Source organism: Hoplias malabaricus, chromosome 4, assembly GCF_029633855.1.
Source record: "Hoplias malabaricus isolate fHopMal1 chromosome 4, fHopMal1.hap1, whole genome shotgun sequence".
In the NCBI taxonomy this organism is placed as follows: domain Eukaryota; kingdom Metazoa; phylum Chordata; class Actinopteri; order Characiformes; family Erythrinidae; genus Hoplias; species Hoplias malabaricus.
The window spans coordinates 68,622,011-68,648,725 of record NC_089803.1 but is presented as its reverse complement, the minus strand read 5'-3'; the positions used below and the strand labels follow the sequence as shown (position 1 = coordinate 68,648,725).

Below are 26,715 nucleotides of genomic sequence, written 5' to 3'. Positions count from 1 at the left end.
CACAACCTGAGGTCTGTCCACTGCTCTGCTCTTTAAGGAAACCCAAGGTCCATTATCTGCTCCTCATATTACATAAAGAGAAAGGTTAGTGCGCTCACACGCATCTCCATTATGTCCATTTTCTGCAAATGAAGCTGTGTGTCAAAGCCTTTATCTCAGCTCTGGAGCTAGCAGCGCTTCTCTGTCTTTGTTCTTCTAAAGAGCTCGAACTTCATCCACAAAACATATAAAACCTAATGTTGCTAATTATGTGGAGTGTGGGAACCAGTTAGCTCAAGCCTTTACAGATAATACTAATGGTCACTGCTAATGTTCATTTGTTATTAGCAGTATTGTTATTATGATTTTTTTTAAGCTAAAGCCCTGCTTTCAGCAAACCATAATAGCTTCTTCTTCTATGTTCTTGATTGCTCACAGATATTGTTTAGCTTATGCGCTTGTATTTTATGATTTGGAAACAGTAACTCCCTGCTCTCGTGCCACGCATTATTGACTTTTCCCATCAAGCAAATTTCCCCTGACAGTGCTTGTGAGTAAATTAAGGCAGGGGAGGAGAGGATGGAGACTTCATGGTTTGGTGGCAGAGTGGCGGCACTCATAGGTTTTTAATGGTAGCGGAGGCTTGGGCTGTTTTATGGGAAACTGATGAACGTGTAACTGGAGGCAACCATTATAGAGTGCTCTCTCTTCTCACTCTTTTTCTCGTCATATCTGTCTTTTATGGACTTTCTTCAGGCACTCTTTATATTAGTTTTATTTTATTTATTTTTACAAGAACGCCATGTCCAGCGTTTGTAGGCAGCCCTTGAAGTAGCATTCAGCTACTTTAAGATGCTCTCAGCTTGTATTATCTTTATAGAAAAGAAGGGAGGCTGTGGAGTAGCTGCACATGAGCGTAGCATGTCCATGCTCAATGCCAAGTGAGGACTGGACAGGTATAAAGCTGTAAATCTGGAGTCACGACGCTCCATTCAACTCTGAAAGTTGGCGCAGGGGTTCTCGTCCTAAACTAATCATCCAGACCTCGTTTATAATCTTGTGGATGAATGTCACAGCGTCCTGAAGCTTTCAGTAATCGTGCTGCCAGTGTCGTCGTCCCCCTCTCCTGATCTGCTCACATTGTCTTCTCAGAGTTCACTGCTTCCACCATCTCATCCCCTTGGCCAAGCAGGGCAACTACGCCATCGTGGCCAACGCCGCCAGCATGGACTATGACCCCCTGGTGGTCAAACTCAATAAGGACATCAGTGCCATTGAGGAGGTGATGGGGGCAGCGCTGCAGCAGCACAAGTTCCAGTACATCTTCGAGGGTGAGTGTGAGAGTGTTTTACTTGGTGTTTAACCTCTGTTATGTAGTCTAGCAGGTCCTTTTGTTGGTAAACAAGTTCTGTTAATGAGGCTTTATTCAGATGTATAGACGTGTACAAAAGGAAATGAAAATAAAGTCGCTCCAGGACCATTGTGTAAGGAGATTAAACAATACAGTATACACTGTATAGACAATAACTAAACAAAACAATAAACAGGGCAATGAATACAGTAGGTCTACAGTAAATACAAATGGATTTAATATAAGTACAGGGGCGGGATTTATATCAGCAGTTATATCAACAGACATCGACAATAAAGCTCCAGGTTCTGAACACTGAACCTCAAGAGAGTCTACTGCATGCACAGTGTGTGTGTTAGTATTGTTCCTGTTAATTTACAGTGAAATACAGGGTGGGTCAAAGGTCGCAGGACACCATTTTATTTCTATGATATGCTACATGGCCACTTCCCATTGGGAAAAACATGCCCTTGACTCAAGATGGTGGCCATGTTCCAGGCGTAGCCTAAAAGATAGCCCCCTCCCCCATTAATTGCTGGAGTATTCAGATAAAAGGGTGTCCCTGTGACCTTTGACTCACTCTGTATACTCGGCCATTAGTTCCCAAACTTTAGCTGCAGTACCCACTTTACGTAGATGAGAATATGTTTGACTTTAACAGGGAATGCAGTGTTTACGTTTGTACCCTGTGGAACATGACCTCATCTTACTGTCACATACTAAGTAGTTTATTCAGAGGTCTCTGCCCCTCTGTGATCACTTTCCAGAAAAAGGCAGTCAAGTGCAGGTTTAATAATCCAAATACGTAGTCGAAATTCAATCCATGTCAACACCAAATAAACAGTTCAAAGACCCATACAGAATATATATACAGATAAGGCTTAGAATTGTAGGACAGAACCAAGAACAAGACTTCACAGAGAACCTATTGCGCCAGGTGCTTTATATATAAACACACACACTCACAATATGGCCGCCAACAGGAACCTGAGAAACCCTAGTATTCTGGAGAGAGTGCTCTCTGCTGGTGCGGAGGGGAACTACCTGCTGCAGACCTAACACACTGCTGTGACAGTAACAGTCTGTAGCCAAAATCAATAATGTCTTATTTATTTATTTATTATTATTATGAAGCCAGTTTTTTTTTGTTACTTTCGGTAATTGATGGCCGTCATTCAGAATTATTATGTTTCCAGACTAAAGTGGAAATGTGGCCCAACAGTGACATGTTTTTATTTGGTAGCTAAGATTATTAACCCATTCAGCCCTAGGTATGACCAGATCTGACCTAAATACTCAATCTGGAGCAGGATAATAACAGTCATTTCTTGTAGCTTGCAACTTTCCAGAGTAGAACGATAAATAACAGGTTATTATTAGACAGATTTAAGCGGTGTAACAGCTTGAAAGAACCATAAAAAAAAAGCCTGTCTTAAAAACAAAACGACAGCTTTGGTGCGTTTATAAAGCAGGTCTCGAGAAGCATGGTTTGCACTTTTGGATGATATTCGGTCACGTATCCTTTCCAAAAGAATGGCATTTTATGAGAAAGAAGCTCCAAATGAAACTTATTTTTTAGGGTGTACCACTCTGTACCCGAGTTGGGCTCTCAACCCATCCATCTGCTGACCTTACGGTCCATGTCTGAGGCTTTGGTCCTTTCAGCAGTCGTGGACACAGTCAGGGGCCTTCAAACCAACAGTGCAGAAGTAGCCAACAATTGTGTGTGTGTGTGTGTTTCTGTGTATGCCCTGCAGGTTTGGGTCACCTGATCTCCTGCATTTTGATCAACGGGGCTCAGTACTTTAAGCGCATCAGTGAGTCTGGCATAAAGAAGATGTGCAGGAACATCTTTGTGCTCCAGCAGAACCTCACCAACATCACCATGTCCCGAGAAGCCGACCTGGACTTTGCAAGGTAACACACTTTTCTTCATCCAAGGAAAGCTATAGGAGTAAAGCTGTACAAATGACAAAACGAATGAAAGCCGTACTCTCTTTAAACCATCGTCATGGAGCTGGACAGGGCTCTCAGTGATTTTGTGACGAACAGTATATACTTGATATTGAACACTTCCTAAAACACTAAGTTAATATCAGGGGCATTAACTGTGTTAAAGCGGAATCAATGCAGAATCAGAGCTTCATGTTGTTATTTATTTACTTATTAATATATTTATTGCAAGCCAGGCTGATTAACATCTCTCCCTCTCACTGTCTCTCTCTTTCTCTTGCTCTCTCTCTCTCCCCCTCACTCTCTCTCTTGCTCTCTCAATCTCGATCTAGCTCTCTCTTTCTCTTGCTCTCTTTCTCTTGCTCTCTCTCTCTCGCTCTCTCTACATCTCTCTCTCTCTCGATCTCACTCGCTCTCTTTCTCTTGCTCTCTCTCTCTCTCTCTCGCTCTTTCTCAATCTCTCGATCTCGCTCTCTCTCTTTCTCTTGCTCTCTCTCTCTCAATCTCGCTCTCTCTCTCTGGATCTCACTCGCTCTCTTTCTCTTGCTCTCTCTCACTCTCTCTCTCTCTCTTTCTTTCTCTTGCTCTCTCTCTCCCCTCACTCTCTCTTTCTCTTTTTTCCCCTCTATCTATCTCTCTCTCCCACCACTCTCTTTCTAATGCTCTCTCTCTCTCTCTCGCTCTAGCTCTCTCTCTTGCTCACTCTCACTCTCTCAATCTCTCTCTCGATCTCACTCTCTCTCTTTCTCTTGATCTCTCTCTCTCTCTCTCTCTTGATCTCGCTCTCTCTCTTTCTCTTGCTCTTTCTCTCCCCCTCACTCTCTCTTTCTCTTTTTTCCCCTCTATCTATCTCTCTCTCCCACCACTCTCTTTCTCTTGCTCTCTCTCAATCTTTCTCTCTCTCTCTGGATCTCACTCGCTCTCTTTCTCTTGCTCTCTCTCACTCTCTCTCTTGCTCTCTCTCTCCCCTCACTCTCTCTTTCTCTTTTTTCCCCCTCTATCTCTCTCTCCCACCACTCTCTTTCTCTTGCTCTCTCTCTCGCTCTAGCTCTTTCTCTTGCTCTCTCTCTCGCTCTAGCTCTTTCTCGCTCTCCCCCTCTCCTTGTGTTTATGTGTGGGTGGGAGGTGCAGGTGTTGATTTGAATTACAGTACATTATTTACTCACACCTGGTGTCTGTGGCTGTGATTTTTCCCTTTTTTTTAATACACTCATTAGGTCCATGTTTTTAAAATAAACGTGTCTGGGAATATTAGCACTTATGATATTAAATATAAAGTCCAGCGCTCACATCATTTAACAACACCACGCGCCCACAATGCAGCGAGACGTGAGGTGGAGGGGATAGAAAAGGGCCATGTTTGTTGTTTTCATTGTTTGCCAAGTATTCTGCGAAATGATCGCCACATCATTTATCTTCATGACTCAGAAGGTGTATCCTGTGAGTGTCAGTGTTTACCTGCTTGGGAAAAGCACAGCAGCTCATCGAAGGAGACAGTAGGATACATGGATGGAAGCAGGTGGAGAGAAACAGAGAGTGGCCGGTGAGGACTCTCTGTCTGAATGCTTGCTCTGGGCAACTGGGCCAAGGACACAATAATAACCATCGATTGGAGTTTAGACCGAGGAGAGCAGCACCAGTAAAAGCCCAGTAACTCTGAATGAGAAAAGAATGGAAACAGTGTCATCTAGTGGTGAGCTGTGTGTGTGTGTGTGTGTGTGTGTGTGTGTGTGTGTGTGTGTGAGAGAGAGAGAGAGAGAGAGAGAGAGAGAGAACGTGAGAAAGAGAGGCATAAGAGAATCTCTGGTTGATGATGCTCTTGGAGAGGGGAAAGGTGCAATAAGCAGATAGCAGCGTGCTTTAATTGTGTGCAAACAGTGTAGTGTGTACCGAGATGATTGTGTGAGGCTCTGAAGTCTTGGCCGCGCTGTAATAAATCTGGCATTAAGATGGTTTGTCTTAAAATGACCTTGGACCTGGTGTTGGTCCTGGAGCTGTGGAGAAAAGGAGAGCAAAGAGAAGCTCATTGCAGATACACACACACACACACACACACACACACACACACACTGCCACCATCTGCTCAGAGCCTCATACAGTCCCAGAGTCCTGTAGGTGTCTCTGTAATGTCTAATCAACATCACCTGAATCTGGCAGGAGTGTGTGTGTGTGTGTGTGTGTGTGTGATTCCCCGTCTTTTCCCTCTACTCCGCTCTGCTGATTCTAATTTCCGAGACTGCAGATGGAGAGGAGATAGAATGAATAGATCAAAGATAGACAAAAAAAGAAGGAATCGATAGAATGAACCCTGTCCTTGCCTTTTATGCATGTTTCTTGCAGACAGGCATCACACTCAAAGCATTTGTGCATGTGCAGACACCCAGGGCTCCTCTGTGGCAAGGTGGGATCCAATAATGCAAAACTCTGTGGACAAATGTGGGAAATATCAGGCTTGGTGTAGACATTGTTAGGTTGGGAGCTGAGTCTAATGCTTACTGTGGACTCAATATTAAAGCAACGTAGACGACTGCTCTCGCAGCAAACCGAACTGTTTGTGTTCATTCATAAGCTCCACATCTGTTAAGGTGGAATGCTGTGTTTAAGTAGAAGTTGACTGTAACTTCTCTGGCGGTTTTATTCACTCGGTGCGCATTTCTCTCGATTTTGAAGTCAGTTCCTGTTTAATTAAAGTATCTGTAACAGAAAAAAGTGTCAATTTTACCCACCTGTGAAGCAGAAATACTGAATGCCCTCAGCTGGTTTCATGCTGTTCAAAGTTTAGAGGTCTCTCCACAGCCCAAGCTCCTGCAGATGATGGTTCTGGCTTGTGCCTGATTCAGTTCAGAACGAGACAGTTAGTTTGTTTCCTATTTACAGAGCCAGGCCTGCATACAAGCACCAGACCTTTTTCAGTGCACAAACAAGTCAGAGCGCTATAGCAGATGGTGAGGAATTATTCTCTGTATTTAATCAACAGTGTGTTGGATTAAAATCATGAACATCATCCCCTTTAAGGAACAATCTTGCACTTTTCAAGGTTTGTCACTGAACCCCAGTTATTCACCGCACTAAAGCAGAGTAGTTGTCAAATGTCAAACTCGTCAGTTTAATTAGAGCTGGTAATTGCAATTGCAGCATTGACAGAATGTATTTGTGAGTGGCACACACACACACACACACACACACACACACACACACAGAATGTCTTGTGTGTATTGACATGCAGTGCTGCCCCCGCTGGTAAAGCAAAGGCTGCGAATCAATGAGGAAGAGGAGCATCTTCTCTATCTCATGGCTCTGTGCCGCATTATCAGCTATTCACTCTCACCACACCACATTACCATTCTGTCGGTAACAGCACTTTTCTCCCTCCTTTTTTCCTGTAGACTTGCCCCCGTGGTGTGAGGAGAAGAGAGTGGAGAGGGGATAGGGGGTGGGATCTGTGCTGCTTCTGCTGCCTGGGGGATGCAGGCTTTGGTGGGTTAGTTTGAGGGAACGCTCTACTGTGGGCTTTTGGAGGATGTTCAGCCACGAGGGCCGCTTGGGGGAGAGGGAATGTGATCACAAACGGCGGGTTGAGCGAGGATAAGTGTGTGATACGCTTGTTGTAAGTGCCGTCTCGGATTGGCACGGACTGCACAGGGACTTAACTGTGAGAACGCGGAGACGGAAACTTACTGGAATTCAACTAAGATGCTAGCGCGCTAGTGAGGACTAATTAGAAATCTTCAAATATAGACCTTTTCTTAGATTTCTATTATATACACAGCTTATACACACAAGAGCTCAGCAGATTGACATTCTATATATTGGAGATGCTGCTTTTCAAATAAACAAAGAAAAAAACGTTGCTAAGTGGTGTTTGACGTGAAATTTTAAAGATGTTTGTGCTCTACAACTTCACAGATTTCCACTGATTACAACAATTCAACAAATGTTGAATGTGTCTAAGGTCATATAGAGAGATGAAGACTTTCTAATCGTTGAGAAACACAAAAATAAAAATGAGAATTCATTAATCATATCAAAATATTGTTATCCAAAAATGTGTATCCAGAATGCCTAATATTTAACAAGTGGCAAACAAATCGCTGGAAATGTATAAGAAATAGTAATAGTAACTCATTCATTCTTTGTTTATAAGCACTTATCCAGTTCAGTGTCGTGGTGGGTCCAGAGCCTATCTGGAATCACTGGGCGCAAGGCAGGAACACACCCTGGAGGGCAACACACACACACTCACACATTCACTCACACTTACGGACACTTTTGAGTCGCCAATCCACCTACCAACGTGTGTTTTTGGAGCGTGGGAGGAAACAGGAGCACCCAGAGGAAACCCACGCAGACACAGAGAGAACACACCACACTCCTCACAGACAGTCACCCGGAAGAAACCCACGCAGACACAGGGAGAACACACCACACTCCTCACAGACAGTCACCCAGAGGAAACCCACGCAGACACAGGGAGAACACACCACAGTCCTCACAGACAGTCACCCGGAGGAAACCCACGCAGACACAGGGAGAACACACCACAGTCCTCACAGACAGTCACCCGGAGGAAACCCACGCAGACACAGGGAGAACACACCACACTCCTCACAGACAGTCACACGGAGGAAACCCACAAAGACACAGGGAGAACACACCACACTCTTCACAGACAGTCACCCGGAGGAAACCCACGCAGACACAGGGAGAACACACCACAGTCCTCACAGACAGTCACCCGGAAGAAACCCACGCAGACACAGGGAGAACACACCACACTCCTCACAGACAGTCACCCCTGGAGGAAACCCACGCAGACACAGGGAGAACACGCCACACTCCTCACAGACAGTCACCCGGAAGAAACCCACGCAGACACAGGGAGAACACACCACACTCCTCACAGACAGTCACCCGGAGCCGGATTCGAACCCGCAACCTCCAGGTCCCTGGAGCTGTGTCACTGTAACACCTACCTGCAGCACCACCGCGCCCATAAATCTTCATGTTCCCTGTGATGGACTGGCAGCCTGTCAGAGGTGTGTTCCTGCCTGATATCCAGGGGTTACTGGTGGCTCTGGACCCGCCACAATCCTGATCAAGATTAGGCAGTTGCAATGAATGAACAAGGCTATGTTCAAATAATGTGTTCATTCGTAATATTAGTGCCAACTTGTTTTCATTCCAAAGACCCCCTTGTTTCCCCAGCGGAGGCCCAGTTGCCCATGTGTCGTATGCTGCAGTGTGATTGTGGCCATCTTGTTTCAATATGGATTTTAAAGTATCTATTTTTCTCGACCTGTGGATAAATAAATGAGCAGCAAACCAACAAAAGCAACAGCAAATCTGAAAGCTCCTGTTCCTCCCAAGAGCCTGTGGTGACTTTAATGTTCAGTTCATGTGAACTATGCATTTAGGATTGTTTACAGTAAAATGATGAATCCCAATTAACAAGTAATCCAAATTAATTAGTCTTTATTCTGTTATTTAAAGTACTTGCAATGTGCCCAGGACACCCAAAATCTGGCATATTACTGTGTATATAAAATACTCACACACACACACACACACACACACATACATAATTAAAACTAACACAACTGTGTGTGTACATACACGCCTCCCTCTGTGCGTTGCCCCTGTTGACAGGGTTTTGGCTGTGTTTAGATATTGCCCAGCCAGGTAAATCCTTCATTTATATGACTGGCGGCAGAGGGCAAAGGTCACAGCCCCCCCCACCCCAAAATAAAAAGTCTGTCTGGTAAATGTGCCTGAGGAGACTTCCGGAAAGCAGCGTTTAGCTGCTGTGTCAGGGTGATGGCCCAGTCTGTTTACACACCACAGCTCCCTAGAACACCTGATAACTACAAAACGGAACAGCAGCTGTGCCTGACAGCACGGTGATGTGTGTGTCTCTGGGCATGCGTGTGTGTTAAGGCAAGGTTTTCATTCCTGTGCTTTTCTTTTCTCGTCTTCAGCGATGTCTAAGAAAACAGTGAAAGAATTCTTTCCAGTTCCATCTTTGGAACGAACTCATGACGGGGCTTAAACCTCAGTGCTGTGCTTAAGCTATGTGTCCTCCCACAGTCCAAACACACACATGTTGGTAGTTATATTAATTGTCTGTGTGGAATTCTCCACAGGTGTGAGTGACAGTCCAGGAGTGAGTGAGTGAGTGAGGGCATTTATGAATGAGTGAGAGAGAGAGAGAGAAGTGAGTGAGTGAACGAATGAGTGAGTGAGAGAGAGAGAGAGAAGTGAGTGAGTGAATGAATGAGTGAGTGAGAGAGAGAGAGAAGTGAGTGAGTGAGTGAGTGAGGGCATTTATGAATGCTTGAGTGAGTGAATGAGTGAGGGCATTTATGAATGCTTGAGTGAGTGAGTGAGGGCATTTATGAATGCTTGAGTAAGTGAGTGAGAGAGAAGTGAGTGAGTGAGGGCATTTATGAATGCTTGAGTGAGTGAGTGAGTGAGGGCATTTATGAATGCTTGAGTGAGTGAGTGAGAGAGAAGTGAGTGAGTGAGGGCATTTATGAATGCTTGAGTGAGTGAGTGAGGGCATTTATGAATGCTTGAGTGAGTGAATGAGTGAGGGCATTTATGAATGCTTGAGTGAGTGACAGAGAAGTGAGTGAGGGAGGGCATTTATGAATGAGTGAGAGAGAGACTGTGAGTGAGTGAGGGCATTTATGAATGCTTGAGTGAGTGAGGGCATTTATTAATGCGTGAGTGAGTGAGTGAGTGAGGGCATTTATGAATGCTTGAGTGAGTGAATGAGTGAGGGCATTTATGAATGCTTGAGTGAGTGAGAGAGAAGTGAGTGAGTGAGGGCATTTATGAATGAGTGAGAGAGAGACTGTGTGAGTGAGTGAGGGCATTTATTAATGCTTGAGTGAGTGAGTGAGGGCATTTATGAATGCTTGAGTGAGTGAATGAGTGAGGGCATTTATGAATGCTTGAGTGAGTGAGTGAGGGCATTTATGAATGAGTGAGAGAGAGTCTGTGTGAGTGAGTGAGGGCATTTATGAATGCTTGAGTGAGTGAGTGTGAGTGTGTGTGTGTGTGTGTGTGTGTTCCTCTGACCCTGAAGATGTGTCTTCAGAGTGACGCAGTGACTGTCGTGCTGGAAAAAACCTAAGCTTACAATCTCCCCATTAATGAGAAGGCAGCGCAAGCAGAGGGAGGCTGCACAGAAAACTTGTGCTGCATTTGTTTCCGTGGCGACAAGCCTGCGCATTCTGCTTGATGGAGATGATCATTCAGAGCATCTCTCTCTCTCTTACTCCCTCTCCCCCACTCTCGTCCTCTCCTGTCATCCCTCCTTCCCTCCCTCTTCGCTGTTAACTAATGTGTTGTTGAGAATGCGCTGACAGAAGCAACCCTTAATGGTTTTAATATTGTACACGCTGGAAATTAGAGGAAATGAATTGTGCTGATTCCACTTCTTTTTTTTCCCTCTCTCGCTCCCTCTTCGCTCTTTTCACGCCAGCATGCGTCATAAATTTGCTTAATACTCTCTGTATACAGGACTGCACACAGAGACACAGGCTAATTAAAACTTAATGGCACACAGAGAACACACACGCAGGTGTCAGGCCGGTGGAGGACGAAGCTTACGCGCGCGCATGTGTGTGTGTGTGTGTGTGTGTGTGTGTGTGTGTGTGTTTGAGTCAGTGTATTTGGGTGTGAAAGTTACGTGAGTTGTTCATTATCCTCTCCTAATAGGAAGTACTAGGGTGGATCAGGAAGTGAGTGGGGGCCAAAAAGCCACTGAGATTAAATCTGATTAACAACTCGCTGTTTTGGTAAATGGCTTTAAAGTGTTTGGTAAATGAAGTGTGTTCATGTTGGCAGGAAACTCCACCAGTGCCTAGCCAACACACACACACACACACACACACACACACACACACACACGAGTGTGGTAACATTTTAGGAGAGGTTAAACCCCATTAGCAACGAGGCACACAAATGAAAGTTGTTGGCTGAAATCACAGCTGAAATGGGCTGAAAATTATTAAAAACAAAAACAATATATAAAAATAATATACAGGAAGTAAACTTGATGAATTGGGGACCATATGCATGCAATAGTGCGTGCCGCGGAATGCAACATCCTTGACAACAGAGATTGGTTTTCCATTCAAGTGCAATGACCTCCATTATCTTTTTCAAAAAGAGGTATTTCTCAGAGTTCTGTTATTGCAGGTGCCGTATTAGATGCCAGTGGGGAGGCCCTGTCTGCTGCTGTTGCTTTGCTGTGTGCTGCCGTGTTGAGCCCTAAGCCCTTAGCGGTAGATGGTTTTTTTTAGCCCTGTATCCTGCCTTTCTACTGGACGTGAACCACTGATGTCCCTCTGCGCAGACTGAAGAACATCCTCACAGACAGTGTATCTGCTGGTAACTGTGATTGGTGCAACATTTTTAAAGATCACGATATTTCTCAATTTTGTAGGTTTCGTTTATTCGTTCTTGACAAATTATTTTAAGGAAATTGATTTTGGACAAAGGACTAATATTAAACGTTCTGCTGAAATCGTTCATTTTCTCAAATCGTTGGCACCGCAGATAACTCCCGTTTCTTTGCCGTTAAACTTTACATACAGTGTGACACTCCTCTGTATGGAAACCCACGCAGACACAGGGAGAACACACCACACTCCTCACAGGCAGTCACCCGGAGGAAACCCACGCAGACACAGGGAGAACACACCACCGCAGATAACTAGTTTCTTTGCCGTTAAACTTTCCGTACGGCGTGATTTCCACTGTCCTTTGCTTCACACCTTGCTGGCTTGACATACTTTGTACAAAGTTGCAAAGTGTAGACAGGACAGGTCTAGTGCATTAACACTTGGGTATCATAGGGGTTACCAGGACACGGCACAGCCCACGAGATTATAAATGGTGGTGTTTTTACCTCGTGTCAGAGATGAATGGAGGTTAATGGAGCTGCCCAATCTCTGTCCTGCAGCTACCGCAGTTTCACTGCTGCTAAAATCCACTATCCACTATCTAGTGCAGGAGAGGAAGGGGCTGTTCACGTGTTTGTTGATGCTCATTATCCTACAAAGAGCGCGTGCACATCTGTTTTCGGGTTTCAGTATCGACAGCTGTGCACTCACATGCAGATTCTATCAGGACGACACTTCACAAGCTTCTGTAACTCAACTGAGACGTTTCAAGGTTTGTTTTATCTATCTCTGTATCCATGTTTTTACACTCCTGCAATCTCCACCCACAGTTAAGTGAAGTTAATGGCTCCTTTCAGTTTGTATAACGCCGTAACCTTGCTAGTCTAGCAGAGACAGCCAGTGTCAGAGCCCTGAGAGCGTAATGCAGTACGGCAGGATTGGCCTGAACTCCCCCTACTGTCTTCTGCACTACTCCCTTCAGTGTGTGACCCCTATTCAGGGCGAACAAAAGACGGATTTATTATGAAAGGACCATGCTCCGATAAAGGGAATTTGCACTATGCTAATTCTTTTTACCCAAGGACATTTCTGGAGAGAGAAAATAGGCAGCTGCCAAAGCTCACGCTCTCTGAAAATCCACAATAACATACGTGATTTACTGCAGTCTGTTGCCTTTCGGATCTTTTTACTTCTTCTTGCACATCCAGTGTGGTCTGCAACAGGCTGCTGTGGCCCAGTGCACGGAGTGTATTACAACAGATGAATAATCAGCAGACAGCCCTTTCCCCTGTCTAGATTGTGGGATTTGTGTGTGTGCACGCTTCCACGAGAGAAAGCCCTTCTGCAGTGAATTAAATTCTTCCTGACATTAGTAACAGGGCTGCACTTTGTCCAAAGTCCTCCACCTTGATAATTCCTGGTTACGTAAATCCCCAATATGTCCAAAGATATGTGGAAACCCCTGAAAGTGCATCTATTTTGGACCCTACAGCTTGTATAGTCTCCATAGAAAATCATTAGCAATAGAAAGGGACATTCTGGGGAGTATAAAGCACACCCAGAATTGGGCTGTGTTCTCTGAGGTAATTAAGCTTCATCCAGTACTTTGGGGATGAGTTGGAGTTACTTTTGTAATCACCCAGCATCAGTATCCGACCTCATCAAATCCTCACGGATATAAACATCTAGTCTATGTCCCTCCTGGAAGAGCAGAGGCTGTTACTGCAGCAAATGGGGACACACCTCCTTCAAATGCACTTCACTTCAGAAGAAATGTGGGATGAGATGCAAGTTTTGTCCATGCAGCGCACCTCAGTTCATCAAACTGAACACTGCTGTTTACCGCCCGCTCAAAATATTCATTCATTCATTATCTGTAACCCTTATCCAGTTCAGGGTCACGGTGGGTCCAGAGCCTACCTGGAATCATTGGGCGCAAGGCGGGAATACACCCTGGAGGGGGCGCCAGTCCTTCACAGGGCAACACACACATTCACTCACACACTCACACCTATGGACACTTTTGAGTCACCAATACGGAGAGGAAACCAGAGCACCCGGAGGAAACCCATGCAGACACACGAAGAACACACCACACTCCTCACAGACAGTCACCCGGAGGAAACCCACGCAGACACAGGGAGAACACACCAACTCCTCACAGACAGTCTCCCGGAGGAAACCCACGCAGACACAGGAAGAACACACCACACTCCTCACAGACAGTCACCCGGAGGAAACCCACGCAGACACAGAGAGAACACACCACACTGCTCACAGACAGTCACCTGGAGGAAACCCACGCAGACACAGGGAGAACACACCACACTCCTCACAGACAGTCACCCAGAACGGGACTCAAACCCACAACCTCCAGGTCCCTGGTGTTGTGTGACTGCAACACTAACTTGCTGCACCACCGTGCTGCCCCAGCTCAAAATATGCAACATTTAATTTGTAAAACACTCATTTACACATTCTCTTATAGTATAATATCAGTAATAAAATGGCTAATATTGTGATAACAGCCAACAAACCATAACTTGTGCAGCCCCAGCCTTCTTTCCCGATACATCCACAGTTTTGTCCTCTTGAAAACCCCTGTGATAGCCCCCTGCCTGGACTTTGAAGGTCAAGTTGGGCACATCATAAGGAGGAAAGCTGAAGATTGGGAAGCAGAAGCTAGAGGCTGCATTAAAACGTACTCTGCACCTCATTGAGAGTGCAGTCACAAGCCTGAATACCTGGGAGAGTGTGTCTGCCTGATAGAGGAGTTAGAGGGCCAGAGATTCCTGCTGGCTCAGGTCTTTTCTGTGGGCTTTGCTAGTTCAGAGGAAGCAGCAACATACCGAGCAAGAAAGCGAGAGAGAGAGAGAGCGATGGATGGAGGGAGCAGGGAGCTGGGGATTCAGACAAGGAGTCGGTGCTGTACGCTCTGATGGGGCGCGGGACATCCTCAGTATTGAGCCTTTATCACACCAACAGCGATTGTGCTTCTGTGGCAAAAATAGAACTTGTAAAGTATGCAGGGAATGTTTACATTGACTTCCCGAGGGTAAGATGCTATGAATATATTTGTTTTCCTGTGTTTTTATGTCTTTTTTTTTTCCTCCCCCAAAAAAAGAATATAGCAAGATCAAAGGAAAACAAATATAATCCAAAAACAGCTCACCCTCCACCAGGAAGCTGATGTAATATCAGTGCACAGTGAGTGATTGTGTGAGTGTGTGAGTGTGTGGGGAGGGGGAGGGGGTTCAGGCACTACAAATGCAGCCTACGTCGTGTCCCTGAATCAGTGTTGTGTAGCACTTCTGCCACCTAACTGCAGAATACATTTAATACGGCTTTGATAAACCAGCGTCAGGCTCAGTGTACAAACGCCACCTCCCTTATTTCTTGTTAACGTCATTGTATAGTTTAGTACAGGGGAAAGGACTCGTGACCAGAGACACCAATCTGTCCTCCAGCTCAGCATACGGTGAGCAGAGGTGTGGAATCTGTGGCTTTGCCTTTTAAAGATAGCTGTGAGTGTGTTAGAGACCTCAAAAGTCAAGGTAAAGTAAAAGTTTTCTGCTTATTCTCAGTAAGCTACAGCTGCACCCAGACTGGGCTCTAGCCTTCAGTGTCTGACAGTATGTTTACAACGTTCTGGTACTGACCGCTTTGAGCGTATTCAGCCCCTAGTTAATTTAGCAGGCTGTCACACCTCACCGTCGTTAAGTAATTACGGTAAAATTCAGTTACACTTTAGACATAAATCTGCTTCTACTAAATTAGGCCTTTGGCTCTGTTAACACCTGGCATTAACGTGCATTGTGGGTGATCTGATCACAGGGGACTGTGAAAACACATAGACGTTTGCTCCTGACATGAGGACCACATCTTGAGTGACCTCTGGTGATGAGATGCACCTCACCCTTGCCTTGCATATTATGGCATGCAAATTTGACGGAAAATGCTTTGCAAAAAAAGTGTCAACCTGACATTGGTTTACTTCTAGATAAGGACATTACGTTCTACAATAACATTCATACGTTCATTGTGTGTAAGCAGTTCAGGGTCACGGTGGGTCCAGAGCCTCCCCGGAATCATTGGGAACACACCCTGAAGGGGGCGCCTGTCCTTCACAGGATGACACGCACTCACACATTCAGAATAAAAAAATGTTTAGATTAAATAAATACAGGGTGACCTGAATAAAATGGGAATGGTTGGTGATATTAACTTCCTGTTTATAGCACATTAGTATATGGGAGAGGAGAAAATTTTCAAGATGGGTGGTGACCATGGCAGCCATTTTAAAGTCTGCCATTTTGGATCCAACTTTTGTTTTCTCAATGGGAAGAGGGTCATGTGACACATCAAACTTATTGGGAATTTCACAAGAAAAACAATGATGTGCTTGGTTTTAACAGAACTTTATTCTTATTATTCTTTCATGAGTTATTTATAAGTCTCTGACCACTTATAAAAGGTGTTCAAAGTGCTGCCCATTGTGTTGGATTGTCAATGCAACCCTCTTCTCCCACTCTTCACACACTGATAGCAACACCACAGGAGAAATGCTAGCACGGGCTTCCAGTATCCGTAGTTATTGAAAAAATAAAATGTTGGATCCAAAATGGCAGACTTCAAAATGGCCGCCATGGTCACCGCCCATCTTGAAAAGTTTCCCCCCTCCCATATACTAATGTGCCACAAACAGGAAGTTAATATCACCAACCATTCCAATTTTATTAAGGTGTATCCGCATAAATGGCCCACCCTGTAGAAGTGTGTGTGTATATACATATATGTGTGTATATGTGTGTGTGTGTGTGTGTATACATATATATGTGTATGTGTGTGTGTGTGTATATATATATATATATATATATATATGTGTGTGTGTGTGTGTGTTTATTCCATGTTAAAAAGGCAAATGACTACACAATGACAGCTGAAAACCTTAAATATATAAGTGATTCGTCCTTGTTATGTAATACCTTTTCAGTGAGTTGGAGTGGGATTTGTGATTCAGAATCATTGATCCATACCTTATTAAGAAGAGTAGAGACTGCAGCAAAGAAAAAATGCCTGATCAATAATCTTCATATAGAAGAAATCTGGGACAAGCAGTGAATGTTGTCCACAAACCTTTAGCATTGTAGTGTAGATGTGATCTCTACACTACACTCTACATTCTACACTACACGCTACACTCTTTACTGCACTCTACACTCCACTCCACAGTACACTCTACAGTACACTACAGTATACTCTACACCAGCAGTCCCCACGGACCACGGACCGGTTTCATCTAAGACAATATTTTCACGGACCAGCTTTAATATGCTCAGGCCTACATTTGCTCGATAATCGTTAATGACGTAATCTAATAATAAATCATCCGCAGTGGTCTTATGTCAAATGCAAACATCAACACACAATAAACAACCTTTTGTTCATAAATTAATAATCAACAACATCCCTGTAAACGAAAATCATTTCTAATAAGAAATAATTATAATAAAAAACTAAACTCGATTCAAGAGACAATACTGGTCATTTCTCTATAAAAGGGTGAACACGTCAATCAAATAATAATAATGTCAATTAGTGAGAGCCCGGAGCTTGTTTCTCTGCAACGAGCTGGTCCCATCTCGGGGTAATGGGAGACAGTGACACCCGAAGTGTGTTCCGTACGTCCAGTCTGTTCCGCAGTTTCGTTTTGGTTGCGGTCACTGCAGAAAATCCTGCTTCATAAAGATAGGTGGTTGGAAATGGAAGCAGGGCTTTCAATGCGTTTTGGGCGGTCTCAGTGTTGTTCTGCCTCCATTTTAACCCAGAACACTGGCACAGTTGTTGTTTGTAACATACTTTTAAGGCCACCTTCATTTGCAATGTCCAGCAGTTAATCCTCTTCTAGCACGGACAGGCTCCATTCACCAGGTTTGTTTACAAATGGGTCGCGGATCCATTCTTTCACCGTCCGTGGGTTACGCATGTATGCGTCTGTGCGTCATCCCGCACAGAAGTTACTTTTCAAAATAAAACATCAACATTTAGACTGATAATCAATTAAAAAAAAAAAGAAAAGATCACACGTTCTGTACGGCCCGGTACCTAATGGCCCACGGCCCGGTACCGGGTCGCGACCCGGTGGTTGTGGACCGCTGCTCTACACTACACTACACACTACACTCTACAGTACACTCTACACTACACTCTACACTCCACTCCACAGTACACTCTACAGTACACTCTACAATACACTCTACAGTACACTCTACACTACACTCCACAGTACACTCTACACTACACTCTACAGTACACTCTACACTACACTCCACAGTACACTCTACAGTACACTCTACAATACACTCTACAGTACACTCTACACTACACTCCACAGTACACTTTACAGTACACTCTACAATACACTCTACAGTACACTACACTACACTCCACAGTACACTCTACAGTACACTACACAGTACACTCTACACTCCACTCCACAGTACACTCTACAGTACACTCTACACTACACTCTACACTCCACTCTACAGTACACTCTACACTACACTCCACAGTACACTCTACAATACACTCTACAGTACACTCTACACTACACTCCACAGTACACTTTACAGTACACTCTACAATACACTCTACAGTACACTACACTACACTCCACAGTACACTCTACAGTACACTACACAGTACACTCTACACTCCACTCCACAGTACACTCTACAGTACACTCTACACTACACTCTACACTCCACTCTACAGTACACTCTACACTACACTCTACACTCCACTCCACAGTACACTCTACAGTACACTCTACAATACACTCTACAGTACACTCTACACTACACTCCACAGTACACTCTACACTACACTCTACAGTACACTCTACACTACACTCCACAGTACACTCTACAGTACACTCTACAATACACTCTACAGTACACTCTACACTACACTCCACAGTACACTTTACAGTACACTCTACAATACACTCTACAGTACACTACACTACACTCCACAGTACACTACACAGTACACTCTACACTCCACTCCACAGTACACTCTACAGTACACTCTGCAGTACACTCTACAATACACTCTACAATACACTCTACACTCCACTCCACAGTGCACTCTACACTACACTCTGTACAGTACACTACACAGTATACTCTACACAGTACACTCCACAGTACACTCTACACTCCAATCCACAGTACACTCTACACTCCACTCCACAGTACACTCTACACTACACTCTACACTACACTCTACAGTACACTCTACAGTACACTCTACAGTACACTCCACAGTACACTCTACACTCCACTCTACAGTACACTCCACAGTACACTCTACACTCCACTCTACAGTACACTCTACACTCCACTCCACAGTACACTCTACACTCCACTCCACAGTACACTACACAGTATACTCTACACTACACTACACAGTATACTCTACACTACACTCTACTGTACACTCTATACTCCACTCCACAGTACACTCTAGACTACACTCTAAAGTACACTCTACACTACACTCCACAGTACACTCTACAGTACACTCTACACTCCACTCCACAGTACACTCTAAACTACACTCTACAATACACTCCACAGTACACTCTACACTCTACACTACACTCCACAGTACACTCTACACTACACTCCACAGTACACTCTACAGTACACTCTACACTCCACAGTACACTCTAAACTACACTCTACAATACACTCCACAGTACACTCTACACTACACTCTACAGTACACTCTACACTACACTCTACAGTACACTCTACACTACACTCCACAGTACACTCTACAGTACACTCTACAGTACACTACACTACACTCCACAGTACACTCTACAGTACACTACACAGTATACTCTACACTACACTACACAGTACACTCTACACTCTACACTCCACTCCACTCCACAGTACACTCTACACTACACTCCACAGTGCACTCTACACTACACTCTGTACAGTACACTACACAGTATACTCTACACAGTACACTCCACACTACACTACACTCCACAGTGCACTCTACACTCCACTCCACAGTGCACTCTACACTACACTCTGTGCAGTACACTACACAGTATACTCTACACAGTACACTCCACAGTACACTCTACACTCCAATCCACAGTACACTCTACACTCCACTCCACAGTACACTCTACACTCCACTCCACAGTACACTCTACAGTACACTCCACAGTACACTCTACACTCCACTCTACAGTACACTCCACACTCCACAGTACACTCTACACTACACTCCACAGTACACTACACAGTATACTCTACACTACACTACACAGTATACTCTACACTACACTCTGCTGTACACTCTATACTCCACTCCACAGTACACTCCACTCCACAGTACACTACACAGTATACTCTACACTACACTACACAGTATACTCTACACTACACTCTGCTGTACACTCTATACTCCACTCCACAGTACACTCCACTCCACAGTACACTCTACAGTACACTCTACACTCCACTCCACAGTACACTCTGAACTACATTCTACAATACACTCCACAGTACACTCTACACTACACTCCACAGTACACTCTACACTACACTCCACAGTACACTCTTCACTACACTCTACAATACACATTAAACTACATGCTACACTACACACTACTCTTCACTACACTCTACACTACATGCTACACTACACTAAACTCTACAGTACACTCTACACTACACTCTACACTAAACTCTACACTAAACTCTACAGTACACTCTACACTCCACTCCACAGTACACTCTAAACTACACTCTACACTACACTCCACAGTACACTCTACACTACACTCTACAATACACTCCACAGTACACTCTGCACTACACTCCACAGTACACTCTACACTACACTCCACAGTACACTCTTCACTACACTCTACAATACACATTAAACTACATGCTACACTACACGCTACTCTTCACTACACTCTACACTACATGCTACACTACACTCTATACTACACTAAACTCTACAGTACACTCTACACTACAATTCACAGTACACTCTACACTACACATTACACTACACTCTACGCTACACCTCACACTCTACACTACACTGTACACTACACGGCCTTAAGCTATTTTCCTTTTTTCATTGAGGTAAATCTTCAGGAACGTGAAAACAGAATGATAAACGTCTAATGGCTGATGTATGAGGTCAGCAGCCTTGGTAGCTATGAAAGAATGATGAAGCCTAACATAAGCACATGATCATATAACACATCACTAGCTCATGAATTTAAAGTAGTGTTTTGAGACGTTCCTTAATGATATGAACAATGGCTCACAGATATTTCACATGCAGCGTGACACATTTGATATCCTCTGTCCAGGCATATCAAGTAGAGGGTGGCAGTCGTTATTCTGTACCCCGCATCTGGCTTCAGCAATGACATGGTTGGCGTGAGTGGCACTTCATTGCTGTCGAGGATTAATCAGGACACATCAGAGATCACACTACTGATGTGATGTGGCTTGATGCGCCCCAGACAACTTCCAAAGGTGGTTCACACTTGTGCTTAGTGCTGGCCACCTATGATCCGATCCCTCTGGGTGCAACAGAGCCTTTGAGTCATGGACAGTTTGTTGAATTTGCCTTGTGTTAGCAACCCTCAGTTTAAACCCTCTCTCTCTCTCTCTCTCTCTGCAGGCAGTACTACGAGATGTTGTACAACACGGCTGATGAGCTGCTGAACCTGGTGGTGGATCAGGGCGTGCGGTACACGGAGCTGGAATACATCAACGCTCTGAGTCTGCTCCACCGCAGCCAGACGGGCGTGGGAGACCTGACGGTGCAGAACATGCGCTTACAGCGCCTCAAAGAAATCATCTGCGAGCAGGCAGCCATCAAACAGGCCACAAAGGACAAGAAGATCACCACTGTGTAGAACTCCCACCACATATTCCCTTTACACCAAGGGAGTCCAGCACAGTTTGGGGATTCCCTGGAGTGTGGAGTGAGCAGAGAGATCTGATCATAAGTGAACATTAAGATGTCCACTATTTCCATTGGTCTTGACTGCGTCTGATGGCCGCCATGGGTTCACACCGCAAACATAATTATACCCTCCTTCTAAAAGCATTGTTCCACATTCAACGATCTTAGTCCTGTCCACTTAGGATCAGACCCCCCCTGGATGCATGTTAATACACAGTATAAATGGCCCAAACTGTGCTGGACTAAAGGCCTCCAGGATAGGAGCTGGACGCCCCTGCATTAAACAGCATGTTCAGTGCTGCTGATGGCCCCTGTGGTCAACCCTCAATCGTGTCTTGCACAGTCTAGTCAATATTTCAATGTTCCGCTACCTTGACAGATGACGTGCTCAGATTTAAACCTTACACATTTGAATTGCTAATTTGCTTCTCATTTTATAATTTTTTCAAACTTTTCAATTTACATACAGTTGGTGGAAGTAGGCTGAGGAAAGATTTATGAGCAGTGCCGGTAGGAGAAAACATCTCAGCTTAACAGCTTTGCACACATACCGTCGGTATACGTACACGCACACTTACCCACATACACACTTTAATGAAATAATGCCTTCGAGCATGTCCTGTCAGCCCCGGCCTCACCTTGAGGAATAAGCAGATGTATTCTATGCGCGTGGCTCGGGGACACTGTCATCTCATTTTCCTATAATATAAAACCGTTGCTCTCAATTATGGAATCTCCCAGCCCACAGCATGTGCCCGGAATAACAGATGCCAGATTAGAACACTGGAATTATTATCGGCCCGATAGAGCGGGCTCCTTCTGCTTTTGTTGATTTGTTTTGCTCCCTCAGGAAAGGAAATGGAAAAGGGCCACGTTCATTCAAACGACTTTTATCCCCCCCCCCTTTTCCTACGTTGTCCACAAGAGGTGTGGACTGATCCCGCACCCCGTCCCACAGTCTTCAGCAGTGGAGCTATGACGGCGTTTGTAAGGCTCAGAGAGCGAAGGAAGTCATGTTTCAGGGTCTTGTCAGTTGGGACCTGAGCTCTGGCCTCCAACTGCAGTTATTAAAACTTTATTCGGGCTCTTTTGCTTAAGCCCCGCACGCTGAAGGCGCCAAATCTGTCTCTTGTTCGCTCACTCACACACGGGCGCACGCACATAAAGCCACAAATCATTCATTCTTTCTGTCCCTTGGTGTTTTTAGTTCATTAACTCTGAAGAAAAGTACTTAACAAGAGAGGGAGTGAGAAAGCCCTGTCGATACAGAGCGCAGGCACCAGGCAACGGCGCTCCCTGAAGCCGGCACAACAATCCATCATTATGACTCAGCGTCAGGAATCAATATCTGCCTCCGGGCCGCCGAAGGTATTAATGCGGAGAAAACATCTTTAATATTCCAGTCTAATTTGAATCTCGTGTGTGGAGAACGGTGGAGTTGTGCGAACGTTGCAGAAACGTTGCCGAGCCTTTACGCCTTTGAAGGCTGCAGAGAGAGAGGGCCATCTCCTGAATGTCTGCACGCTGCCTGAGCCCTCGTTAACCCATGAACTTCATGCCTTTAGGCTTGTTTTGTTGATGACAAAAATGACAGAGGTGAATGAGCAGTGCATATATACGTTCTACCAACAAATAAATTGGAATAGAATGTGGCTTGTATTTACCCAAATATATTCACATTCAGAACGCACTCTTTTTGTACGCAGTCCATTTAATTCTATGCATTAATCTGTGCTCTCCCAGGGATTGTTTTGTTTTTGCACATAGCCGTGTCTAATTATCACTGTATTTCCTGATTTATTTCTACATTGCTTTGTCTTGCTTTGGTTTGAATGTCTTCTCTGTAGTTCTTCTCTGTGACTCCTCTTAAAAAGACAAACATCGTTTTAAGGAAAATTCACAGCTGGAATGGAGCGCCTTGGTTTTAATGAAGACGGGTTCATACTGAGTCTGGAGCCATGTGTTGGAAATGATCCAGTATGAATCCACTGTCAGTGAATCAAACACTGCTGAGCGCTAGTGAAGTACGTACGCGTAGAGTTGTGCCGAAAACATTCACAGCTTGGAGCCTCCGTTTAAGGCCGAGTAAAGGAGGAAGTGTTTGGATGGTGACTGGCTAACTTTACTGTTACCCACAGATTCGTCTTGGTCTGTATTTCCCTTTGTTTGGAGGCACTCCATTCAACAGCTAGTGCAATTTAAATGGCCAAATCATCCTTTGTTAAGGTTTTCTTTGACAATGTTGTAAGCAGAAATCACAGTCGGCCAGCGTACCATATGTTGAAAAAATTAATAAATGAAATTAAACAAGGCTCTTTGTCAGAACATTATTTCATTTATTTAACTGTGGGTCAAAGGACTACACTCCTTTAGATGAGTATTTATAACACATCAAGGGGTATTTAATTGTGCATTTAGGCATATACGGGCGGCATGGTGGCGCAGGAGGTAGTGTCGCAGTCACACAGCTCCAGGGACCTGGAAGTTGTGGGTTCGATTCCCACTCCGGGTGACTGTCTGTGAGGAGTGTGGTGTGTTCTCCCTGTGTCTGCGTGGGTTTCCTCCGGGTGACTGTCTGTGAGGAGTGTGGTGTGTTCTTCCTGTGTCTGTGTGGGTTTCCTCCGGGTGCTCCGGTTTCCTCCCACAGTCCAAAAACACACGTTGGTAGGTGGATTGGTGACTCAAAAGTGTCCGTAGGTGTGAGTGTGTGTGTGTGTTGCCCTGTGAAGGACTGGCGCCCCCTCCAGGGTGTATTCCTGCCTTGTGCCCAATGATTCCAGGTAGGCTCTGGACCCACCGTGACCCTGAACTGGATAAGGGTTACAGATAATGAATGAATTTAGACATATAGACATAATTCACTATATAATTCACTATATAAAAAAAATCACTATATAAGATAATGTTTATGTGGCTATTTTCATTTATTTTTCCAGAAGTACTCAATCTTGGTATGTGCTTGTAATTAGTAAATTAATAATGAAACTGACAGTGGGCCTTGTAGGTGTCATAAAGTATATATAGCCACTGCTGAAAACACCCTATGATGTGCAATCACCAGCCTAATAGTTTTAATGTGTTTATGTCAATAAAACCTTTCAAATACATACTGTTCTTATCAAAAATAGATTATATGCAATATTTATATTAAACAACTGCTGTTACTCAGGACTTGGGACAGAGTGGAATATTTAATAGCAGGATGCTGCTCCTTATCAAAGCTAGACCTTGTAAACCGAATTTTTCCATCAGTAAATGATACGTGTCAAATGCAATGTTTAATAAAGGATTTCCTTATGCAGTCTGTGGACATTTTAGACGTTATGGACACAAATATATTTTAATCCCTTAAACAACCCATAAAATTCATTCATTTGTCTGTAATCGCTTATCCAGTTCAGGGTCGCGGTGGGTCCGGAGCCTACCCGGAATCACTGGGTGCAAGGCGGGAATACACCCTGGAGGGGGCGCCAGTCCTTCACAGGGCAACACACACTCACACATTGACACACTAACACTCACACTTACAGACACTTTTGAGTCGCCAATCCACCTACCAACGTGTGTTTTTGGAGCGTGGGAGGAAACCGGAGCAGCTGGAGAAAACCCACACAGACACAGGGAGAACACACCACACTCCTCACAGACAGTCACCCGGAGGAAGCCCACGCAGACACAGGGAGAACACACCACACTCCTCACAGACAGTCACCCAGAGGAAGCCCACGCAGACACAGGGAGAACAAACCACACTCCTCACAGACAGTCACCCGGAGGAAACCCACGCAGACACAGGGAGGACACACCACACTCCTCACAGACAGTCACCCGGAGGAAACCCACGCAGACACAGGGAGAACACACCACACTCCTCACAGACAGTCACCCGGAGGAAACCCACGCAGACACAGGGAGAACACACCACACTCCTCACAGACAGTCACCCGGAGGAAACCCACGCAGACACAGGGAGAACACACCACACTCCTCACAGACAGTCACCCGGAGGAAACCCACGCAGACACAGGGAGAACACACCACACTCCTCACAGACAGTCACCCGGAGAAAACCCATGCGAACACAGGGAGAACACACCACACTCCTCACAGACAGTCACCCGGAGGAAACCCACGCAGACACAGGGAGAACACACCACACTCCTCACAGACAGTCACCCGGAGGAAACACACGCAGACACAGGGAGAACACACCACACTCCTCACAGACAGTCACCCGGAGGAAACCCACGCAGACACAGGGAGAACACACCACACTCCTCACAGACAGTCACCCGGAGGAAACCCACGCAGACACAGGGAGAACACACCACACTCCTCACAGACAGTCACCCGGAGGAAACCCACGCAGACACAGGGAGAACACACCACACTCCTCACAGACAGTCACCCGGAGGAAACCCACGCAGACACAGGGAGAACACACCACACTCCTCACAGACAGTCACCCGGAGGAAACCCACGCAGACACAGGGAGAACACACCACACTCCTCACAGACAGTCACCCGGAGGAAACCCACGCAGACACAGGGAGAACACACCACACTCCTCACAGACAGTCACCCGGAGGAAACCCACGCAGACACAGGGAGAACACACCGCACTCCTCACAGACAGTCACCCGGAGGAAACCCACGCAGACACAGGGAGAACACACCGCACTCCTCACAGACAGTCACCCGGAGGAAACCCACGCAGACACAGGGAGAACACACCGCACTCCTCACAGACAGTCACCCGGAGGAAACCCACGCAGACACAGGGAGAACACACCGCACTCCTCACAGACAGTCACCCGGAGGAAACCCACGCAGACACAGGGAGAACACACCACACTCCTCACAGACAGTCACCTGGAGCGGGATTGCGATACTACCTGCTGCACCATTGTGCCTCCCAACTGCATAAAATAGTATTATAGTAGTTGTAGTAAAATAAAACATGGAGTCAAATGGCTTTTTCATCTGTAGAATTGGTTA

The 26,715-nt window shown here is 45.2% G+C and overlaps 1 protein-coding gene across 1 annotated transcript in view; it reads left to right on the top strand.

The window, feature by feature from the left end:
• Positions 1-24,022, top strand: part of exoc4 (exocyst complex component 4) — a 253,279-nt gene extending 229,257 nt beyond the window's left edge. The window contains exons 16-18 of the mRNA XM_066669357.1: positions 1,132-1,310; positions 3,088-3,247; positions 21,430-24,022. Of these exons, the coding sequence (XP_066525454.1) occupies positions 1,132-1,310; positions 3,088-3,247; positions 21,430-21,667 (577 nt within the window). The 3' untranslated portion in view covers positions 21,668-24,022. The remainder of the gene's footprint in view (positions 1-1,131; positions 1,311-3,087; positions 3,248-21,429) is intronic.
• Positions 24,023-26,715: the final 2,693 nt, after the last annotated feature.